Source organism: Macaca mulatta, chromosome 6 (genome assembly GCF_049350105.2).
Source record: "Macaca mulatta isolate MMU2019108-1 chromosome 6, T2T-MMU8v2.0, whole genome shotgun sequence".
In the NCBI taxonomy this organism is placed as follows: Eukaryota; Metazoa; Chordata; class Mammalia; order Primates; family Cercopithecidae; genus Macaca; species Macaca mulatta.
This window is the reverse complement of record NC_133411.1, coordinates 156,932,563-156,953,875: the sequence shown is the minus strand read 5'-3', so window position 1 is coordinate 156,953,875 and position 21,313 is coordinate 156,932,563. Positions and strand designations below refer to the sequence as shown.

Below are 21,313 nucleotides of genomic sequence, written 5' to 3'. Positions count from 1 at the left end.
TTCATATGTTTAGAAAGAAGTTAAAAATAGATTGAACATAAGATAAGCAGTGGCCATATATGTTGTTTCATTCATTTATTTGTTCATTTTCCCACAAAATTTATTACACATTAGCTACACTTTAGCACTCTTCTGGACTGTGAAGCTGCCACAGAAAAGAATAAAATAAAAGAGAGAGAGAGAGGAAAAAAATGGAATACATATTCTAAGGAACTTACATTCTGATAGAAAGAGACAGATATGTACAACAACTATAGATTACAGTAAGTACTTCCAAAAATAAACAGAAAAATACGATAGTGATCAGAATGAGGACTATTTTAGATATAGCAGCAAAAAAACGTCTTTCTACAAAGGTGACATTTGAGGTGAGATGAGATTATTGAGGCTGTGTCAACCATTAAAAATTTGAGGGAAGAACATTCTAGGCATAGAGAATGGCAATTGAAAAGGATTTGTGGTGGAAACTAGACTGTCCTTTTTAAGGAATTGACAGAAAGAAGGGAAATCTGACTGAAGCATAAAGAAAAAACAGGATGGCTATTGGTTTTCTCTCAAAAATCATTCCTGAAGAAACTACAGAAGCATAGGGAAATTATAGATCAAAGTAATTAACTCAAAACAATCACTGCTATCCCCCTTAACCAGAAAATCAACAGCAACATACTAACTAGGTCACAGGTGTAGACAGGGGAATGACAGAGCAAGTCAAAAGGCCAGCTGGGAGATGATGAAAACAGGTGCAAGGATTTATGACTACACCTCCTTTCCCTCCAAACCCCTAGGTGGTGGATCACAACCTACAGAAAACACCTCTTCCTAATGTTGACATTGCCTGAGAGCTTACCATGGATTCCTGACCTGGTGAAGTGACAGTAAACTAGAGTGGAAAAGAATAGATTCAGAACCTCCAGCTCTGGGTCTTGTCTCTTTTTCTATCCTTATACTCACCGGAAGGGCTACATACTGAAGCTTGACATTGAACAAGACCTAACTGAATTTAGCAGAAAAAAATAAATCCAGCCATTATGGAATATTACAATAAAAATATCTGTATATCTGACAAGTAAAAAACAGAATATACTAAACAACAAGTATCAATTGAAGTAGAAACATTGGAATGGGCAGAAAAATATTTTATCAAGTCTAACTACGCTGTGGAGAGATAAGAGAAGATATCTGCATAAACAAATGTAAAACAATAACAAGAAACAAGTTATAAAGGAAGAACAAAGTGGAAATTTTGAATATGGAAAATATTCAAATGATAATAAATCTAGCAATATGAAGAATAAAGATGGGATAGGTACAAATAAATAATGAACCTGTAAACCACATGATCAGATCAAGGAATTCTCCTAGAAGGCAATGGAAATAAGAAACTATTTTTCTAAAAAAGGAAAAGCTAAAGAACATCTAAAATAGAATTAGAAGTCTCCAAAGGAAGGAAATAAATATAGAAAGAAATATCTGAAGAAAGGAACTATTTCTATAATTAACAACAACAAGAATAAAAGAGAGAAAAGCAATAAGAATTTTAAACTAAAATCAAGTTAATAACAAAATTGTGTTTACAGAAAATATATGGAGAGCAGATTAACATACATTTGGAGAGAAGACAAAGATATTGACAACAGACACAGATATTAGCAATAGAATAAATAATCAAACAATGGCTGTTTGTTTAGGGATAGTCAGGATAAAAACGAAAGTAAATCACTACCCAAAAAAAGCTAGAAACAAGAAATTACTAAGTATAGTAACTGAAAATATTTTTAAAAGGAAAGAACCGAGTCTTACTATAACAGAAATAACAGTAAATACAAATGGGCTATACCTAAAAATTAAGAGACAATTGGTAACTGGATGTTTAAAAAAGAATCAACCCATGTATTGAGAAAAATTAAAACTAAAAGGCATGCAAGTATCAAAACAATACGATAATAAAAATATACAAGACAAAAATGAATAAGAAGAGAACATATGCAGCAAATTAACACTTAAAAATTAGAATTTAGTCCAAAAATGTGTCATAAGTGAGAAAAAGGACAGCATATGAAGTCAGAAAAGACAAGAACAAGAACAAGAAAGTATAACAATCATGAGCATATATTCACCTAATAATATAGACTTTAAATATGTCAAACAACACAAATAGAATGTAATAGAATTTAAAAAATCAATAACTGAAGTTAGAGATTTAAGCAAACACTTCTCAGAAATTTACATATTAAGTAAAATAAAAAGAATCTTAAGCCATTAGATTTTTATGAACAACTACAGCCAAGAAACAGAAAATAAACATTTTTTTTAGAATGTATAAAACATTCATAAAAGCAGAATATTTGTTAGGTCACAAAGTATTAAGAAATATAATAAATACTACATTATTTATGTTATCTTACCAAAATTTAATAAAATTAAAAGCTAATATAAAATATTTAAAAGTTCCACATATTTGAAAATTAGATAATCTATTACTAAATAACATTGGGGTAGAGAAATTAAGAAGTGTTTGGAAAATAATGATAAATAGAAATACTTAAAGCATAAATCCTGAGATATATAATGATTAATATCTTTAAATATATTTGTCAGAAATTTTTTAAAAATTAAATTTAAAGTATTCCTCAATCCCATTGTAAAATAAACAGCAACGAACATAAAGAAATAAGAATGAACACCATAGAAAACAGAAACAACAGAGAATATTATCAAAAAACCTGTTACAAAAGATTTCTAGTAGGACTGACCAAAGAGAAAAGCAATATGAAAAGTAAAAATATATGGAATGATAGTTAAAAATAACCAAATAAATGTTGAGACATTAATATGATTAAAGCATTTTATAAGTATCAGTATGCTAATACATTTGAAAACCAAATTGGATATATGACTACAAAAAAAGTATAAGATAACTACCTTTGTTACAACAGGTCAATGAACATTAATCCAATTGATATATTGGTCTGAGATATTCCCACCCCAAAATAACTCAGTCCCAATAGATTTACAGTCTATTTTTCTGAAGGTCTAGGACAACTTGTATTAAATAATAGTAATGTACAAATCATTCCAAAGCAGTTACAATTATATAAACTGAAAAATAAAATTCTAAACCGCTTTATTGAGGTATTACTTACATACTATAAAAGTCACCCATTTAAAGTGACTGAAAGTGATTCAATGATTTTTAGTAAATGAATAGAGTTGTACAACCATCATCAGAACCTGGTCTTAAAATATTTTCATCACCCCACGAGATTCCCCTGTGCTTCTGTACAGTATGTCCCAGCTCCCAGCTCCAGCTTCAAGCAATCATTAAACTTTTTTCTGACTCTGTAAATTTGCCCTTTTTGGACATTTCATATAAATGGAATTATAAATATGTAATTGTTTAATTCTAGCTTCTTTCACTTTGCATAGTGTTTTTGAAGTTCATCCGTATTGCAAAATTGTCAGCAGCACATCCCTTGTTATTGTTGAATAATATTTCAATGTATAAATATACTCATTTTGTTTATCCATCCAGCAGTGGACATTTGGATTGTTTTCAGTCTAGAACTATTTTTAAAAATGTTGCTATAAATATTCACATGCCTGACTTTCTATGGACATGTATTTTCACTTCACTGAATACCTAGGACTGAATTTTCTGGATCACATGGCCAATCTGTTTAAATCTTTAAGAAGTTCTCAAACTGTGTTCCAATGTGGCTGTAACCTTGTATATTACCCCGTTCTATCTATATGTGTTCCAGTTTCTCCACACCCTTAACATTTTGTATTTTCTGTCTTTGTGATTATAGTCATTCTAGTGGGTATGTGTAGTGATACCCCATTGTGGTTTTAATTAGCATTTTCCTAAAAATGATGTTGGACAACTTGTTATGTGCTTATTATCTTTGGTGTAATATCTATACTTAATTGAGTTGTCTCCTTATAAGGTTGTAAGAGGTTTTTATAATTTGTCAATTTAAGTCCTTACCTACTTTATAAGTTGTGACTATTTTTTCTCCCTGTCTATGACTTGCTTTTTCATTGACTTCTTGTTGTCATTTGAAGCACACAAATTTGCAATTTTTACAATTTCATTTTATTAATTTTGTATTCATGGATTGTGCTTCTGATTTTATATCTGAAGTCATTCTACCTAACCCAAGTTCATGACTTTTTTCCTCCGATATTTTACTTGAGAAGTTTTATATATTTAGCTTTTACATTTAGTACTAAAATAAAATTTAATTTTTGTGTATGGTATGAGGTAAAATTCTGTTTTTTAAAATTAACTATATTCAATTTCTCAGCATTATCTTGACATGTTGGTTAACTATTAACTGACCATAAAAGTAAGTAATTTCAATTCTATTCCCCTAATCTTTATGCCTATCTTGAAATAATAGCACACTATTATGATCATTATTGCATTATAACAAAATTTAAATTCAGTTACTGTTAAGTGTCCCAATATTTTTTATATAAATAGTAGGATCAATTGCTCTACTTCTACCAAAAAGAAATCCTGATGAGGTTTTGATTGGGAATATGTTGAATTTATAGATTAATATTGGGAGAACTGCCATCTCAACAATATTGAGTTTTCTCATCTATGAACATGGACTATTCATTTCACTAGTTATTTTGATCTTTCATTTCTCTCAGCACCATTTCATAGTTTTTAGTGTATAAGTCTTGAACTCATTTTGTTAAATTTATTTCTACATTTTTATGCTATTGTGAATGAAATTAATATTTAAATTTTCAAATTGTTCATTGCTAGTATATAGAAATACAATAGAGTTTGTATTATTAATCTTGCACATTGAAATCTTACTAAACTCATTTATTAGTTCTAGTAATTTTTCTTTTTGTGGATCCTTAGAACTTTTCACATATGGCATCATGTTTTGGAATTAAAGATAGTTGCTTCATTTCCAAAAAAAATGTATTTAATTAATTAATTAATTTTGCCTTACACTGGCTAAGAACCTCCAGTACAATGTTGAATAGTAGTGGTGACAGTAAACCACCCTGTGCTTTCTTCTCAATCTTAAAGGCAAAGCATTCATTCTCTAACCATTAATTATAATGCTAGTTGTAGATTTTTCACAGACGTTCTTTAACAGACTGAAAAAGCTTACTTCTATTGATAATATTTGTATGAGTTTTCATCTTGAAAGAGTGCTGGATTTTCATAAGTGATTTTTCAACATCTATTAAGATAATCATGTGGTTTTGCCCTTTATTCCATTAATATAGTGTATTAGACTAATAGATTTTCTGTTCCTAAACCAACTTTGCTTTCTTGGGATACTTCTTATTTGGTAATTATTTATTTATTTTTTTGATATTGCAGATTCAGTTTGCCAGTGTTTTGTTACGGATTTTTCTGTCTATGTTTATGAGGAATATTTGTCAGTAGTTTTCTGCTTTTGTGATATCTTCTACATTTTGTATCAGAATAATGCTGGACTGATATAATGAGCTGTAAAGTGTCTCCTCTTCTTTCTGAATGAATCTGTAAAGGATTCATATTATTTCTCCTTTCAGTATATAACGGAAATTGCCAATGAAGTCATCTGCTCTTGGGCATTTTTAAAATTTAATTATTTATCTATTTTACTTAAACTGTAAGTCTATTATGATTTTCCATTTCTTCTTGGGTCAATTTTCAATAATTTGATTATTTCTAGGAATTTTTCTATTTCATCTAAGTTATTTAATGTGGTGGCATAATATTTTTCATAATATTCATCTGGCCTTGTAGTTTCTCCAGGGCACATACTAATGTCTCCTATTTCAGTCTTGATTTTGGTAATCTTTGTCTTCTGTTCTTTTCTTCAAGGCAAAATAAAACTAAGGGTTTGTCAGGTTTGTTGATCTTTTCAAAGAACCAACATTGGTTTTACTAATTTTTTCTATTATTTGTATGTTTTGTGCTTTATTAATTTCTGCTCTAATCCTTATATGTCCTTTCTTCTGCTTGCTTTGGGTTTAGTTTGCTAAACTTCGTTTTCTAATCTTCTCAAGGTAGAGGCTTAAATTATTGAATCTTATCTCTTATTTCTGATTAAGCCATTTAAATCTCTAGAAGGTGCTTTTGAGGAGTGCAATCAGTCTTAAATTGTTGTCCTTTTTTTTTTTTCAATTCAAAATATTTTCCAATTTCTCTCAAGATTATTTCTTTGACCCACCAATTATTCAGAAGTGTGTTGTTTAATTTCTAAATATTTGGTGATTTTCATGATTCATTTTCCTTGTTGGGTTTAAATTCAATTCTTTTGTGGTTAAAAAAAAAATACCATATATGATTTTAATATATTAAAGTTTATTATGTTTGTATCTCAGTATATAGTGTATCCTGAAAACATTCCTCTGTTGCTTTAAAATAACACATATTCTACAATCAATGTAGAAGCACTCTCTATATTTCAGTTTAGGTTGAATTAGTTGATAGTATTCTTCAAGTATTCTGTTTGGTAATATTTAGTCTAGCTGTTGTATCAGTATTTTATGTGGAGTATTGAAATTCCTAGCAATTATTTTTGAATTCTTCTTTTTATTTCTTTTAATTATAGCATTTTTTGTTATATAAATTTGGAGCCTCTCTTAGGTGTATACATTTATCATTGTTATATTTCTTAATGTATTAGCACTTTTAAAGTTATAAAATATCACTATTTGTCTCTAATAATGCCTTAATGTCTATTTTATCATATATTAACATAGCCAATCCTGCTCCCTTATGGTTAAACTTAGCATGGTACCGATCTTTTATCATTTCAACTGTTTGTGTCTTTGAATCTAAGGAGCATCTACTGGAGATAGCTTATAGTTCCTTTGTTATTATTTGTCAGTTTCTGCATTTTGATTGGGATGTTCAAACCATTTATGTTTAGTATAATCACTGATATGGTTGTATTTACATTTCTATTTTTCTATTCGTTTTCAGTATGCTTTTGTCCTTTTTTGCTTCTCTATTGTTCTACTACTACCTTGTTTTGGGTTAAATATTTCTAATACACCTTTATAATTCCTTTGTTGATGTTATATATTTATTATATATGCTATTTTCTTAGTAGCTACTCTAGTAATTACAATATGCACCTTAGTTTATTATAAACTACTTCAGAATAATACTTAATCCTGGTAAAATACAGAAACTTTGCCTTAATCAGGCTTTATTTTCTCTATCACCCTTTATGCTATTGTTGTCATATATGTATATACCTGATAAAACAGCATTATAATTGTTGCTTTATATATTAAGATTATTTCTTTAAAAAACGCTAAGAGATTAACCCAATTTTCACTGTTTCTGGTGCTTTTCATTTCTGTCTGTGGGTCCAAGCTATCATCTGGTAGTTATTTCCTTTCAGCTAAATGACTTCCCTCATTATTATTTTTAAGGTAGTTGTGTTAAAAACAAAGTCTCTCTCAGATTTCTTTAGTACGGCAATATCTTTATTTTGTTTTAATTTTTGTAGGATATTTTTAGAGAATACAGAATATTACTTAATCTTTTTTTCTTTCAGCATTTTGAACATGTCATTTTACTGCCTTCTGGCCTTCATTATTTTAGATGAGGGGCCAGCTTTTAATTTTATATAGCCTGTATATAGGATGTGTCATTTTTCTCTTGCCACTTTCTAAATTTTCTCTCTGCTTTTCTTTATTTTAGCATTTTAATCATGATGAGCTACACGTGGATCTCTTCATATTTATCCTATTTGGGGTAAATTGAGTTTCTTAAATGTTAAAATTAATTTTTTCCATCCAATTTAAGCATCTTAGGCCATTGTTTCTTCAAATAATTTTTGTGTTCCTCTTTATCTCACCTCTATTTCTGGTATTGCCATTAGGCATATGTTGGCTTGCTTGCTGCTGTCTCAAAAAGTGTATAATTTTGTTCATTTTTCTTCTCTATTGTTTGTCTCTGTATTTCCATTGTTAGTTTTTATTAAGCTTTCTTCAAGTTTGGTAATTCTTTTTTGTAAGGATTCACAAATCTGCTTTTGAGCCTCTCTATGTAACTTTTCATTTCAGTTATTGTGCCCTTCAACTCCAGAATTTTCATTGGGTCTTTTAAAAAATTATTTGTATCTTTTCATTGAAAGTTTTTATTGGCATATTCATTGTTATTATAGTTTCTTGTGAACCCTCAAACATGATTTTTTTTGGTATCCTGAATATATTTTTAATAGTTGCTTCAAGTCTTTGTCTGCCAAACCTAACATCTGTACACAGCTAAAGACAAATTCCACTAATTTTTTCCTTGAGTATGGGTTGTATATTGTTGTTACTTTGAAAATTTTATAACTATTGATGAAAACTTTTTTTTAATCTCACTAACCTGGATTATAAAAACTGAACATTTTGATTATAAAAACTGAATGTTTTAGATAATAAGTGCTCAGGTTTACAATTTTTTCTTTATACATTGTTTTCGCTGCTTTTTTATTCTTTTTTTTTTTTTTTTTTTTTTTTTTTTGCTTCTGTGACTGGATTACGTTTTTGAAATCTTCCTCTCTCATAATTGCAACTGCTGGTGTGCTGCTAAGAAAATTATGATAGTTTTTATCATAGTTATTTTTTAAGCCTGGCTTCCTATGTTTTTCCCCTGTATTTTTGTAGCTTAGTGGTCAGCTAAGGATTTAACACAGTTTGTGTTCAAATACTTCAAGTTAACAATGCTTTCATCCTCTCAGATAGACCTTTGTGTATAGGGGAGGGCATGCAAAGTTTAGGCCACTTTTACATCTACCCCAGCATTTGCTTCTCACTGGGACATTTTGTGTTTATGAAGTGGATATGCACAGCTTTATAGTCAGTTAGGAGTTTGTGAATCTCTTGACCCTCTTTGGGCTCTTTCAACCATGTGTGAAGACTCAGCCAGGAATACCCTTGCTTCAATTCTGACTGCAACCTCTGGCCATTTTCCTTACCGTTGGTGAAGATTATCACTTACACTGAAAACACCTCTGGATATGGCTTTTGCTCTTTACTCCAAATTAGGTTAGCCTTCTTCAACAATGGCAATGCCTTTGCTGACATCCATGCCCTTCCCTGTATAGAACCTCCATGCCAACCAAGCCACGGGGTGAAATGGGAATATCCTTGAGCAAGAACATTACAGACCTCTCTTTTTACTCCTAAAGTCAGCAGTTTTTCAAGATAAATGATTCTCAGATTGGTATAGACTACTGATCAATTTTCAGATTGCTAAAATGTTTTTCTTTTTTTGGTCAATTATGTCTAGCTTTATAGTTGCTTTCTGAGGAGAGGAACTGCTGACCATCTCATTAAGTCATACTCTAAAGTGTTACACCTTAGGATAATTTTATGTAAATTCCCAAACCAGATAAGAATAATTTACAAGAGAAAAGTGGAGATTCACTTTACTTAAGAATATAATTGCAAATTTTCTAAATAAGATGTTAGTATCCAAATTCAGAAATTTATTTTAAATATATTATGAAGTATGATTTACTCTAGGAAAACAATAATAGTTTAACATTAAGAAATATATTCAGATATTTATGTCAATAGACTAAAAATCAAATTATTTTAATAGTTGCAAAAAAGACTTTTAATAATAAGCAACACATATTCAGGAAACTAAAAATAGAAAGGAATTTTCCAAACTTGCTAAAGTGTATAGGTAAAAACCACTGTGATAAATATTACACTCAATAGAGAAACTTTAGAGATATTCCCTTTAATGTGAAAAGACAAGGGGATTCTTTGATGTTCATTACTATCACTAGTATTTAACTATTGAAGTCTGGATCTTTTACCAATTATATAAGAAAAGAAAGAAAGATGTGCTAAGATTGAAAGGAATATTATAAAACTCTTGTTATATGTAGATAATATGATCAACTACCAAGAGCAAAGACAAAAGTTGTCTGACATAAGATTAATCTGAAGAAATCAATAGAATTTGTCCATATCAACAATAAACAGATAAAATATAATAAAAAGCAAAATATATTCAAAATAGTAATAAATTTACACATTTTTAAAACATTAACAAAAATTATAAAAATCTCTGAATATTTTACAAATTTTATAAAGTAGACCAAAGTTATATGAATTATTCATAAACTATTCTACTCTCATGAGTTGAGAAAATTAATACTGTAAAAAGTCAATTTTACCCAAATTAATTTACAAATTCTTTGTATCTCTAAACACATTGGGTTACCAAATTCGAGATGAAGTTGTTAAAAACTCAGTTATTTTTATCTCTAGCATGTCATTTATGTGGGAACCATATATCTATGCATAGGTCCATCAGCTTTTAACAACATGAACTAAGAAGGGGGACTTACCATACTAGTTATTAAAGCAATAAATGAATCTGAAAAAAAAAGGACCTCAGAAACACACGCATACACTCGGGTGAACTTAATATTCTATAAAGTTGGCAACCGAAATCATGAGAAACATTGAATGAATGAATTCATCAATTAAAAACAAGTCTTTGCATGTACCAAAACACCAGAGATCAGAAATTATGGATGACTGGATTGAGATGGTAGGGATGGAAATGGAGAAAAGGAGTTAGACTTTGGAGGAAGTACCAACAATACTTGTCAATGGAGGGAATACTAGAGTCAGGAAATGAAAGGGTGACATACTAGTGAAAAGAAAATTAGTGATGAAAGAGAGAGTGAGAGGATGTCTGTAGGAGAAAACTCCTTGAAATGCAGAGCACCTTATTCTGAGAGTGAGTAGCAGGGTTGATTTTTGATGGGAAGAATCTAAACAGAAAAAAATGAGCACATTGTTCTGTTTTATAGTAGAGAGAAAAACAACAACAAGAAAAAACTCATGGTATAATTGGATGAATCCTTTTAAATACAGAGACAAGGAAAAATTTAGACAGAACTTATTTGAAAGGCACACAGCCAAATGTTAACTGCCTTAACTTAATGTAAGTTACTACTTAGTTATGTAAGTAGTTTCCTAAGTAGTGAACCACATCACTATAAAAGTTTTATCTAGAGGGTTTTTTTTTTACAGTTTGTGTGTGTGTGTGTGTGTGTGTATGTGTGTCACTCAGGCATAATATATTAACAGAGTAATTTAATTTCTTAAGACTGCGATTTTATTTTTTTAAAACTCCTACTTGATTAAAATTCAATAAATTTGTGTCTACATATGGAAACATCTAACTAGCTATATTTTTTAGATAGGTTTGTTAAAATCGGTATGTTTGTGTGTATTTTGCTTTTTTGTCATTTCCTCATATTTCATATTTTTAAACACCATAGATATATCATTTTTAAATGATGAAGACAGAGGAGGAAGAGGACAGTGGATGTTAGAAAGTGAGCCACTCTTTGAATGTGACAAATAAGACACATATAAAGTTGCCACTTCAGATTTTGTAGAATATAAAAGTAGCTCTCTTCTGCTACAGATTAAGAGTTTCCAATTATTGATCAATTTTGTGGTGTCTGTTACTGTTTGAAAAGTGAGACTGGTTGAGCCCAGGCAAATAATTTAGTAGACTATGTTTACTATGGAGGCTGAGGTTCTCAGGCATTCTTGGCTAACACTGCCAAGAAAGATGCCAGCGTTGTTAGACCATGGATGTTATAAGTAATTAAGGTGTACTAACCTTGACTGATTATTTTAATTATGTGTTGGGACCAGCAGAGAAGGAAAAGAAAGAGGAAATTAGTGAAGAAACTGCATAGGAGACCTGGGGCAATATCAGTGGTGGTTAGAATAGCTGGTGGTAGTCCCAACTTTGTCAATAACCCATTTGTGAGATATTGTAGGCTAGATATATATTTCCACCAATCTGGGCCCCAGTGTTTCATTTTTTTAATTTTATTTTTATAATTTTGTATAGATTTTTAAAATGTTTATAAATGAAAAAAATTATAAAGTGAAATGGTTTATACAGTAGGATAAATTTGCAGTTTCTTGCCTTCCTTCTACATTACTTCTTAATGTTTTATGATCCTTTTTTTTTTTTTTTTTTACCGGAGAACACTTTTCTTAAACAAAATATTAGCCTGAGTCCCTGTCTGCAAAATAGATACAACCAACCAACTCTAGTTGAATTAGGAGGACCCTCCAGGTACTGGAACATATACAGTAAAAAGCAAAAGAGCAAAAGAAAAAGGAAATAGAATGAGTCAAATGCCTGCTAGAACACGTTAAACCCTGAGATTGGCTTTTAGAACTTAGTTTCCATTTGGTCTAAAACTCATTTTATAGATGAAAACATTGAGATCCAGAGATACATAAATTTTCCAAGTTACACAGGCAATAAGAATTCTTACAGTCCCAGGAAAGCTCTTCTTTGGACTAAGACAGGACAAGAGGAATGAGAAATGATGGCCGTGGAAGGCAGACATCACACTGGCTCACTCCACCTCTTAGTTTCTGTCAGTGCCTAAAATGTTTTTAGAGTTGGGTCATGGGTTGGGCCTATGGACAAGATGTACCAGATATTTAGCCCACCCCTGGACTAACCCATGTTCCCTCCCTTCTAAGTTGTTGGCTTCAAAACAGGTATGACCTAGTACTTAAGGAATAAACAGATAGCTCTAAATAGAGTCAATCATCCTCTCAAAAGTAAACAGGTTGGCTCCAAATAGTCTCACCTCTGTTGGAGCAGTAGCCTTGGTAGCTCTTGCTAAATGCCTGACCCTCTTCTGTGATTTTGCTTCTTTTTCCCTGGAAGAGGACAAGAAATAGCATAGTTTAAACATTGTTTGCTCAACTTTTAGGAATAACAGCTAGCATGGTAAACTTAATTTTGACTGCCCTCCTCAGCCTATCCTGGCATGTCAAAATGGGTAGCATGTTCAGAAATGGACACAGTACCTCAGATCTCCCCTCAACATTGAAAAATATCTTGAACATGGTATCATTATAGGCAAGAATCTCTAACTTTAACTGCATAACAGACTACCTTCCTGGAATACTTCCAACAGCCAGGTGGTCATCAACTCTCAAAGCTATCTGCCCCATTCTTTGAATGTAGTTTTTGAAAGAGAATATTCACATTGAACCTGCTTATATTGTTTCTAATTCCAACATCTAGGGACCCACAGAGCAAATCAATTTTCTCTTCCATAAGGCAGTTCTTTAGCAATCTGATGACAGCTTTTATGCCTTGCATAGCCTCCTTTTATTCCAGGTTAAAAAAAAAAAACAATTTTCTTCCAACATAATTTACCCAAGTCATAAAAATAATAACTGAATGAGTAACTTCAAAATAATAAATTGTCTTCAGACTCTTAAGGCATTTCATTTTGGTTTTACATTATTTTTCAGTAGATTTATTATATTCATACTTTCAGTCTCATATTAAAATATCTTAGAAACAAGAAGAAAATGTTATAATAAATATTATAGCTGCTGGTTTACATTCAGCTTTCAAAAGAAGAAAGAATTATTCAACCAGCCCTAGGCCTCCCATCTTCTATTAAATCTTGTCCTGGCTTCTTTGTAGTCTCACAATCTCTTCACTAGAAGCAGTGCATGAACAAACGATCTGAGCTTCATTATCCCAATATGATTGACTACGTCAATCTTCAAATTAAATTCCGTGACACACACCAACCTGACATTTAAAAAGCCAATTATAACATAATTTTCCTAAGTGAGTAAGCTCAGTATTGGCTTGCTACCACTGTTGAAGTTTTTGAAAAGGAAGGCTAACCTTCCTTTTCAAAAACAAATTAGGACATTCTGGTTTGAGGATTCGCAGTTGATAACACAAGCCTTCTTTTACCTTTGTGGTGACAATGGAGAGAAGGAAACCAAGTTAAGAAGCATTGGTTAGAGATTGCTAAACTACCAGGATACTAATTATTTCTGGGCTGCAAGGAGTCGGAAACTATCATCTACCCTTTAGTTTATCTCATCCTAGAATAATGCTAGGTGTCTAAAGACACTGGCAGCTCACAGAATCAGGGTATGCCTTGCTTAAGTCCTTCTGCTGGTTGGCTGCCACAAGGAGAGTCTGGCATTATGCTTAAGCCAATCTTCTCAGTCCCTAGGCTGCAACAGAATCAGGTCTTAACAGGCCCAGGGAACCTGACTTTCTTTGCCAACTTCATTTTTTTCCAAAACCAGAAGTTCAAAGTGGAACTACATCCTCAAAACACTATAGAGTGCTACAGAAGGTATTGATACTGGGCCCTCTGGAATGCTTTCGGAATCTTGTTTGAGTGATTATTAAAATCTTTCCAGGTGGGTGGCAATTATCCAACTTTATCTGATGGAAGATGTCAGAGTGATCTGCTCAGCACTTTTATTTAACCATTTCAGTTTAGAAAAATGCACTTGAAAGAAAAGAAAAAGAATACATTTACCAGTTCAGAGACTAGCTGTTAACTCAAACATTGCAAAGAAAGAAAGAAACCTTTACTCACAGTATCATTTTGCATGTGGCACATTTATTGATGAACATTATTCCATCAAGACTTAGAAAAAATTTCTTATCCTGGGGACAGAACAGTTTTCCATTTTTCATAAATGCCTGAAATTCATGGCATATTTCCTAAGATAATGCCAAAAAAAGTTGTGTTAGCTGAAATTACATCAAAACAAAGCTTTGTTTTGATATATATGTAGATATATGTATATGTCTACATATATACACGTAGATATATGTATATGTCTACATATATATACATGTAGATATATGTATATGTCTACATATATATGCACACAATTCAAAGGTTTTATGAAGATTAACTGTAAGTATGTAAAGCCCTCAAAGAATGCCTGATACATAATAGGCATTCAATTAATAAATTATCCTCCTTCCTTCTTCCTCCTTTTTTATTATTATTGTTTTGATGTTGGTGGCGATTGTCATTATTATTACTGGAATATGCTAAGATGGTATATATAAAGTACCTAGTACACAGTGGGCCAACAGTAATTGCCGCGAAAGGAGTATGAAAATGTTGCTGAAGGACTGAGGCAAGGTGTTTGAGCACTGAACACTATAAAATATCTGCCTACATTTCCCCATGGGTGTACTGCAACATATCGGCTCCTAGAAATTTTAACAATGTTAAATGAAAAAAGGATTTCTTGGTTCTATATATTTGGAAAACAAATTTCTAGGCTGGTTTATTTTCTGAAAAGAATTTCATGTCCCTTGATCTATCATTTGACTACGAGCACAGGCAGACTGACCTTAAAGCTAATAAAGCTTAAGATTCAGGGCGCTTCACTGTCACATCCCCCTTCCGAGGTTCTGGGAGAGGCCTAACCATTTTGCATTTTCAAATTTGTGTTACATATTTTTTAAAAACCCATATTCCCACCCCCACCACCATCACCACAAATGCCATCAACACTACTATAACTACCATCAGAATCAAACCTTGTGAATCTATGGAAGTACTGAGGAAATTTCTCAATAATTGCATAAGCCTTTATCTCTCTCTCTCTCTCTCTCGTAATTTTTTTGACACATCATTTGGAACTAAAATCCTACTATATTTGTTTTGGGCTTTTAGTTTTGTAAATACCAATAACTGTGTTATACAAAGTTTAAGGAGGACAGTGGAAACATTTTAAATAATAGAATTGGTGGGGAAATAGAAAGTACAATGACCCTCAAAAGTGGTAATTCCTTCTTTTCATTCATTCAATACATTTTATGAAAGTCCTGCTATCCATCACGCATTCTTTTTTAGGAGCTTAAAATATGTGCTACCTAGTAAAGTATGTGCCACCTAGTAAAGTATGACTTTAAAATGTTATATTCCCTTTTAATTTAGAAAACTCACTAGGTATTTATTTATTTAGTTTTAGACAGAATCTTGCTGTGTCGCCCACCCTGGAGTGCAGTGGCGCAATCTCAGCTCACTGCAACCTCTGCCTCCCAGGTTCAAGAGGGTCTCCTGCCTGAGCCCCCTGAGTAGCCGGGACTACAGGTGCATGCCACCACATCTGGGTAATTTTTATATTTTTAGCAGAGATGGGATTTCACCATGTTGGGCAGGCTGGTCTTGAACTCCTGACTTCAAATGATCCACCTGCCTTAGCCTCCCAAAGTGCTGGGATTAAAAGCATCCACCTCTGTACCCAGTGAAAATTCACAAGGTCTTTAGATTAAGCCTTTGGAATCTAAGGGGATTTTTGCTGGTTTTTGTTTTGATTTTTTTTTAAAAAATCTGCCTCAAATTGTTTGTATCAGGAAACAAACAAAGCTTTTGCTTCAACTCTGACAAACACAACCTCTTCCGAAAAATTTACTAAAGGTTTCTATTTAGACTCTTATATCTATATCTGGGGTGTTTTGTGCTTTTTCTTTCTTATTTGTTTATTTATTTATTTATTTATTTATTTATTTATTTATTTATTTTTGGGAGATGCAGGGTCTCACTATGTCACCCAGGCTGGTCTTGAACTCCGGTAGTCTCCTATATCTTTATGATCATCATTGAATGAGCCAGCAATCTCTTATTATTAGATTACTATACTTTGCTAGGTGCCCTAGATACAGCATTAGGTAGGTAAAACAGAAGTATACTTGCCTGGATGAATAAAGCTGTTCTTAATCTAGCCTCTTAAAAATGGTAGGCAGTTGGTAGCACTTGCAAAATGATTAATGGTGAAGGAGAATCACTAAAAAATATCACAGACCAGCCCTGGGAAATTTTGCTAAGGATGGCATGCTAAAATGTATCTAAGATTATTATCACTACACAGTAACTCCATCAGAGTAGCACAGTAGTAATTTCTGGACACAGATTAATTACTGGGCATCTTGAGATCTGTCTGATCTCTGACTCTACAGTATCAAATGCCAACTTTGCAAGTTGTGCTTACCTTGCCGAATATAATTGATCCTAAAATCCATACAGTAGAATCAGAGAAGGGCCTGAGGCCTTTGTAATAATAAAAAAAAAATCCCTTATTAAGTAAGTCTTATAGAAAGTGTGTAGAAGACTCATGATAATCCTGGAATAAAGCTATAAATAATTTTGAATGTTTATCATAAAAGAGTAGCATCAAACCAGGTGCAGTGGCTCATGCCTGTAATCTCAGCACTTTTGGATGCCAAGGCAGGAGAATTGCTTGAAGCCAGAAGTTCAAGACCCTCTTGGGAAATGTAATGAGACCTTGTCTCTACTTATAAAAAAATAATTAAAGAGTTGCATCAATCAGAATAATCCCTAAATTGGACTTATCCAATGTCACTATTAGATGAGAGCTTAATTCCTAGAAAGACTCCTTTTCTTACAAACTGAGCATCAGAGGCCCAGATAATAGGTTAAGAAACTTGTTCACAGTGATTAATTAGTTAAGATGAGATTCAGTGCTATTTTTCTGAGTTATGAAATTATCCAATGTATTCTCTTGGGAAACAGGAAAAGACCATAAAAATGGAAAGCAGCAGTAGAGTTTTTCTCTGAGCAAAATGGAATACCCTTTCAATGACCACAATAGAGAGGGTTGAAACAGAAGCATATTTAGACCAAAAGCCCTCCTGAGTTGAGTAGATGACTTTTCAGCGACTGTTTACTTGCAGGGTAACTTCCAGTCCCTGGCCTGTTTTTGTTTTGTTTTGTTACTGTTGCCATTATTCTCTTTTTCTCAGCATGTCCCAGGAAAACCGGAGCCCTCTAGGGCCAAGTTCTTCCTGTTTCCCTCACTGGCTGAGGCCTAATTTGCAGTCTTCTATTGTCCATCTCCAGCTATTATAATAAAACCCTCCAGGAGCTGCCATTGTCCTATCTCAGTGTTAGAGCACTGACCAGCTTGCTTTTGCCTGAAGAATGACTCTTAGGTGATGACAAATTTAAGCATGCTTAAGATCCTTGCAGATTGCTGCAGTGCTTTTCCCTGCTGTTTAGGTTCATGTTTATGACATTTAACATGCTTTTATCATGCTGAAAGGAACCCAAGCTACTAAAGTTGGAAAATAACCAAATCGCAGCATCATAAAAAAGACTACATCAATAGTTTTCATTTCTGACACAGTATCCAAAAACTCTGATTAGAAAGGCTTCCAAATAAATAATTACTTCTTTGTGTTCTTGCCTTTAATACCAAATATAAGAAGTCACTAAATTTGTTTTTAAAATGGTTTTCAGTGAAATGGAGGTTAATGCTATGAAAAATATCAGTGTAAAGGTCCCAGTATCTGCCACAAATCACCAACCATCATCACGGACTCTGAAAAAGAAAATGATGGTTTTATACACAGTGAGACTTATATAACATCCTTCTTTTTTCCAGGATAAAACATCCAAGTGAGCATGCTCTCTGCTTCCCAAAAGTCTAGCTTATTTTCTACTCTACTGAACTTTCTGGACTTCTCCTTAATCAGTAAACTTAGATGAAATAGTAGAGAGCATGATAAAATTATCTAGAACACTCATGTAAGAAGTTTCTTTAAAAAAAAACAAATAATTGCAACAAAATACGTCAAGAGAGTATTGTAACCATGGTTCTCAGAGTTTCAACATAAAGAATAGCTGTTTCACATTTTCATTCCTTTAATGTTCATGGCCAGGGATACAGCAAATTTTGACACATATTCAGCAAAACGTTTAAAATTGTGTTTTAAGTGCTGAATTAAGAGCATGCATAGCAGTGTGTGTGTATACAAATATACAAAATGTGTGTGAGAGAGTAATTGGTCATCTTCTCTTTCAAAGAGATGAAAAAATTTAACTTCTAGTAGAAAATGATTTTTTAATTTACCAAACAAAAGAGTTTTAAGAGTTGGTAAAGTGCCTTCTTGCATCAGGGCCTCTGCGCTCACAGGTGCTTCTGTCTGGTCTGTTGTAAACTGCAAACACCTTCATGGTTCATTCCCTTATGACCTTCAGATCCCTATTTTAATACTGTCTCTTCAGAGAGAACTTCCCTGATTACCCTTATGAGAATGGATACCACCTCCATTCTTTGGGATCCTATTATGCCTCCTGATTTATTTTTCTCCTAGCATTTGTCATTATTTAATGTACCATATGTTTTGCTAAGCTACTTATAAATTTGTCTGTCTTCCTACACTAAAATGTAATTTTCAGGGCAGGAATTTCATTTATTTTGTTTACTTAAAAATATCAACAGCATCTCAAACAGGGTCTGACATCTAATAGATGCTCAATAAATATTTATTAGATGAACTATATACCCTAACTATATTCAAGATACAGAGCACTCTCTTTTGCATAATGATTACTAGAAAATTTATTTTAGCTTCCTATGTGGTGTATCATGGCTTGTTCAGATGTTAAATGGAACAACAGTAGTTTTCCAGTTGATTTATTTTTTGTTTATGAAATGTTAAAGTGCTCATTTAACATGATAAATTGCCTCTTGCAGACATCCATCATCATTAATATGTTGGGCGTGTGTGTGTCTCTGTGTGTGTGTATGAGAGAGAGAGAGAGAGAAGGGGAGGGGGGGGAGAGAGAGAGAGAGAGAGAGAGAAAGATTCATGTCTTGATTCATAAAAATCTGTTTCTGTGTTTTTAACAAAAGCTATTAGTACCTACCAGTATAATATGTTTGTATTATTAACATGAAGGTGTTGGCCACAAACCATTTTTCTTTGGGAATCTTGGAATGAATTCAATGAACAGAAAAAGCAGGACTAACCTGATCTTCATTCTCACTGGCAGCATCTGGGATGAAAATATAGAAACCAAAGTTAAGGAAATGTACAATATTTAATACACAAAACAATTCATTTAATGTAGTGTCCTGATTGCTTTAATGACAATATGTTGTAAAACCACAAATTGTTTTTGAACACATTAAGATTTACCATGGCAAATAAAAGAAGGGTGCTGGACCAGGAGATTAGTATGTATACTCACAAAGGTCTAATCACTCGGAAAGTTACAATTACTTTGGAAAATAATATTTATGTGAATTCTAACCCCATCAAAATCACTCATCTTCAAAAGGTCCTTTTGGAGCAATAAATGGCAACCTCCCTTTTAAAATTACAATATAACATACATGCAAAATACTATACCAATTATAATATAATTTTGAAACTATATTATAGTTTTAGTTGAAACTATAATATAGCATTACATTTATAGGATATATAAATACAATTTAATTTTCTGAATTCTGGCAGCTCTACCTCCTTATTACAGCTACAAAAGTTAGAGATCTGACAGAAGGTAAGATTAAGATCACAGGCTATTATACTCTCTCATTAACATAGGCTCTTTTGTACCTACATACCTATTTTAGGAAAGTGGGCATTATTTGTATATGATTTAAGACTATCTCTGAGTTTCTCTTTTTTAAAATTTTAATGTTTCAGAGCAACATAAGTCTAGGAAATTTGTGTTCTCCTAGGGTTAAATAGCAAATATAAAAATCTACCCTCCACCTCCCACAAAAGTCCCTCACTCTTTGGAAGAAATGCTTTCAACCCATTTAGCACTTGAAAACACAAGACTAAAATAAGCTAGAAGACTCTACTGCTTTAAAATAAGAACAGATGATTGAATTTTTAAAAATATTTCATTTATGCCTATAACATTAAAATACATATATTATTTACAATTAAGTTTTAAATGTCTATTATGTAGATAAGTATATGTACTATGAATTGATACACTTAGTAAGAGGAAGATGAAGAAGAATCTATTCAGTTTTCAGAATTAAAGAATTAATGGAAGAATTTCTCATGGTTAAAAAATTCAGATTATCTCAAACTACTTGCCATTTCTAAAGATAACAACATAATTATAAAGCCACATATATAAATCTTCAGAACTCTGTGTCTGGCAAGATATTTCAGGATTATATATACATACATAAATGTTTCTTGGCAGGAGTAGGGGGAGAAAAGTCCCTTCCCCAGGGCTTTGAGTTGTGTGGCAAGAAGCTTAGATTACACACAAATTGCTCACCTTGTATGAGGCAAAGAGCCAAGGGCAGAAGCACTGACACTGTGGCTATCTTCATGTTGAAGATGATGCAAGTCGCCTACAGGTCCACTCCGTGCATTGCTCAGCTGGTGCAGTATGACTGAACTCGGGGAGATGCAGTTTACTTTTATAAAGCACTGGTGACACCCACATAAAACCAGTTGTTCAAGGTCATGGGACTCATATACCACACCACTTTAGCTTCTATCCTTTAGGATCCCGACAGGGTGTCAGGTTTGAACAGAGAATATCTATCTCTAAAGTAGTAATGTGCTTTCATGGTATCTCCCCCAGAACGCAATGGATTGAGTCCACAGACCCTACTCAAAGTTGAATATTCTGTAATTCTATATAAGAACTGAATTCCCCAGAAATACCAGATATACTACCTTGTAGATAAAGATGTTTTT

The 21,313-nt window shown here is 32.5% G+C and overlaps 1 protein-coding gene across 3 annotated transcripts in view; it reads right to left on the bottom strand.

Annotated features, from left to right (window-relative positions):
* Positions 1-21,026, bottom strand: part of SPINK5 (serine peptidase inhibitor Kazal type 5) — a 73,964-nt gene extending 52,938 nt beyond the window's left edge. For 2 of the 3 annotated variants that reach the window (XM_001103450.5, XM_015141197.3), the window contains exons 1-4: positions 20,886-21,026; positions 19,609-19,634; positions 14,406-14,533; positions 12,627-12,699 (exon numbers count right to left, since the gene is read on the bottom strand). In XM_001103450.5, the coding sequence (XP_001103450.2) occupies positions 12,627-12,699; positions 14,406-14,533; positions 19,609-19,634; positions 20,886-20,940 (282 nt within the window). In that variant the 5' untranslated portion in view covers positions 20,941-21,026. The remainder of the gene's footprint in view (positions 1-12,626; positions 12,700-14,405; positions 14,534-19,608; positions 19,635-20,885) is intronic. The other variant, XM_078004487.1, reaches the window with a different exon arrangement.
* Positions 21,027-21,313: the final 287 nt, after the last annotated feature.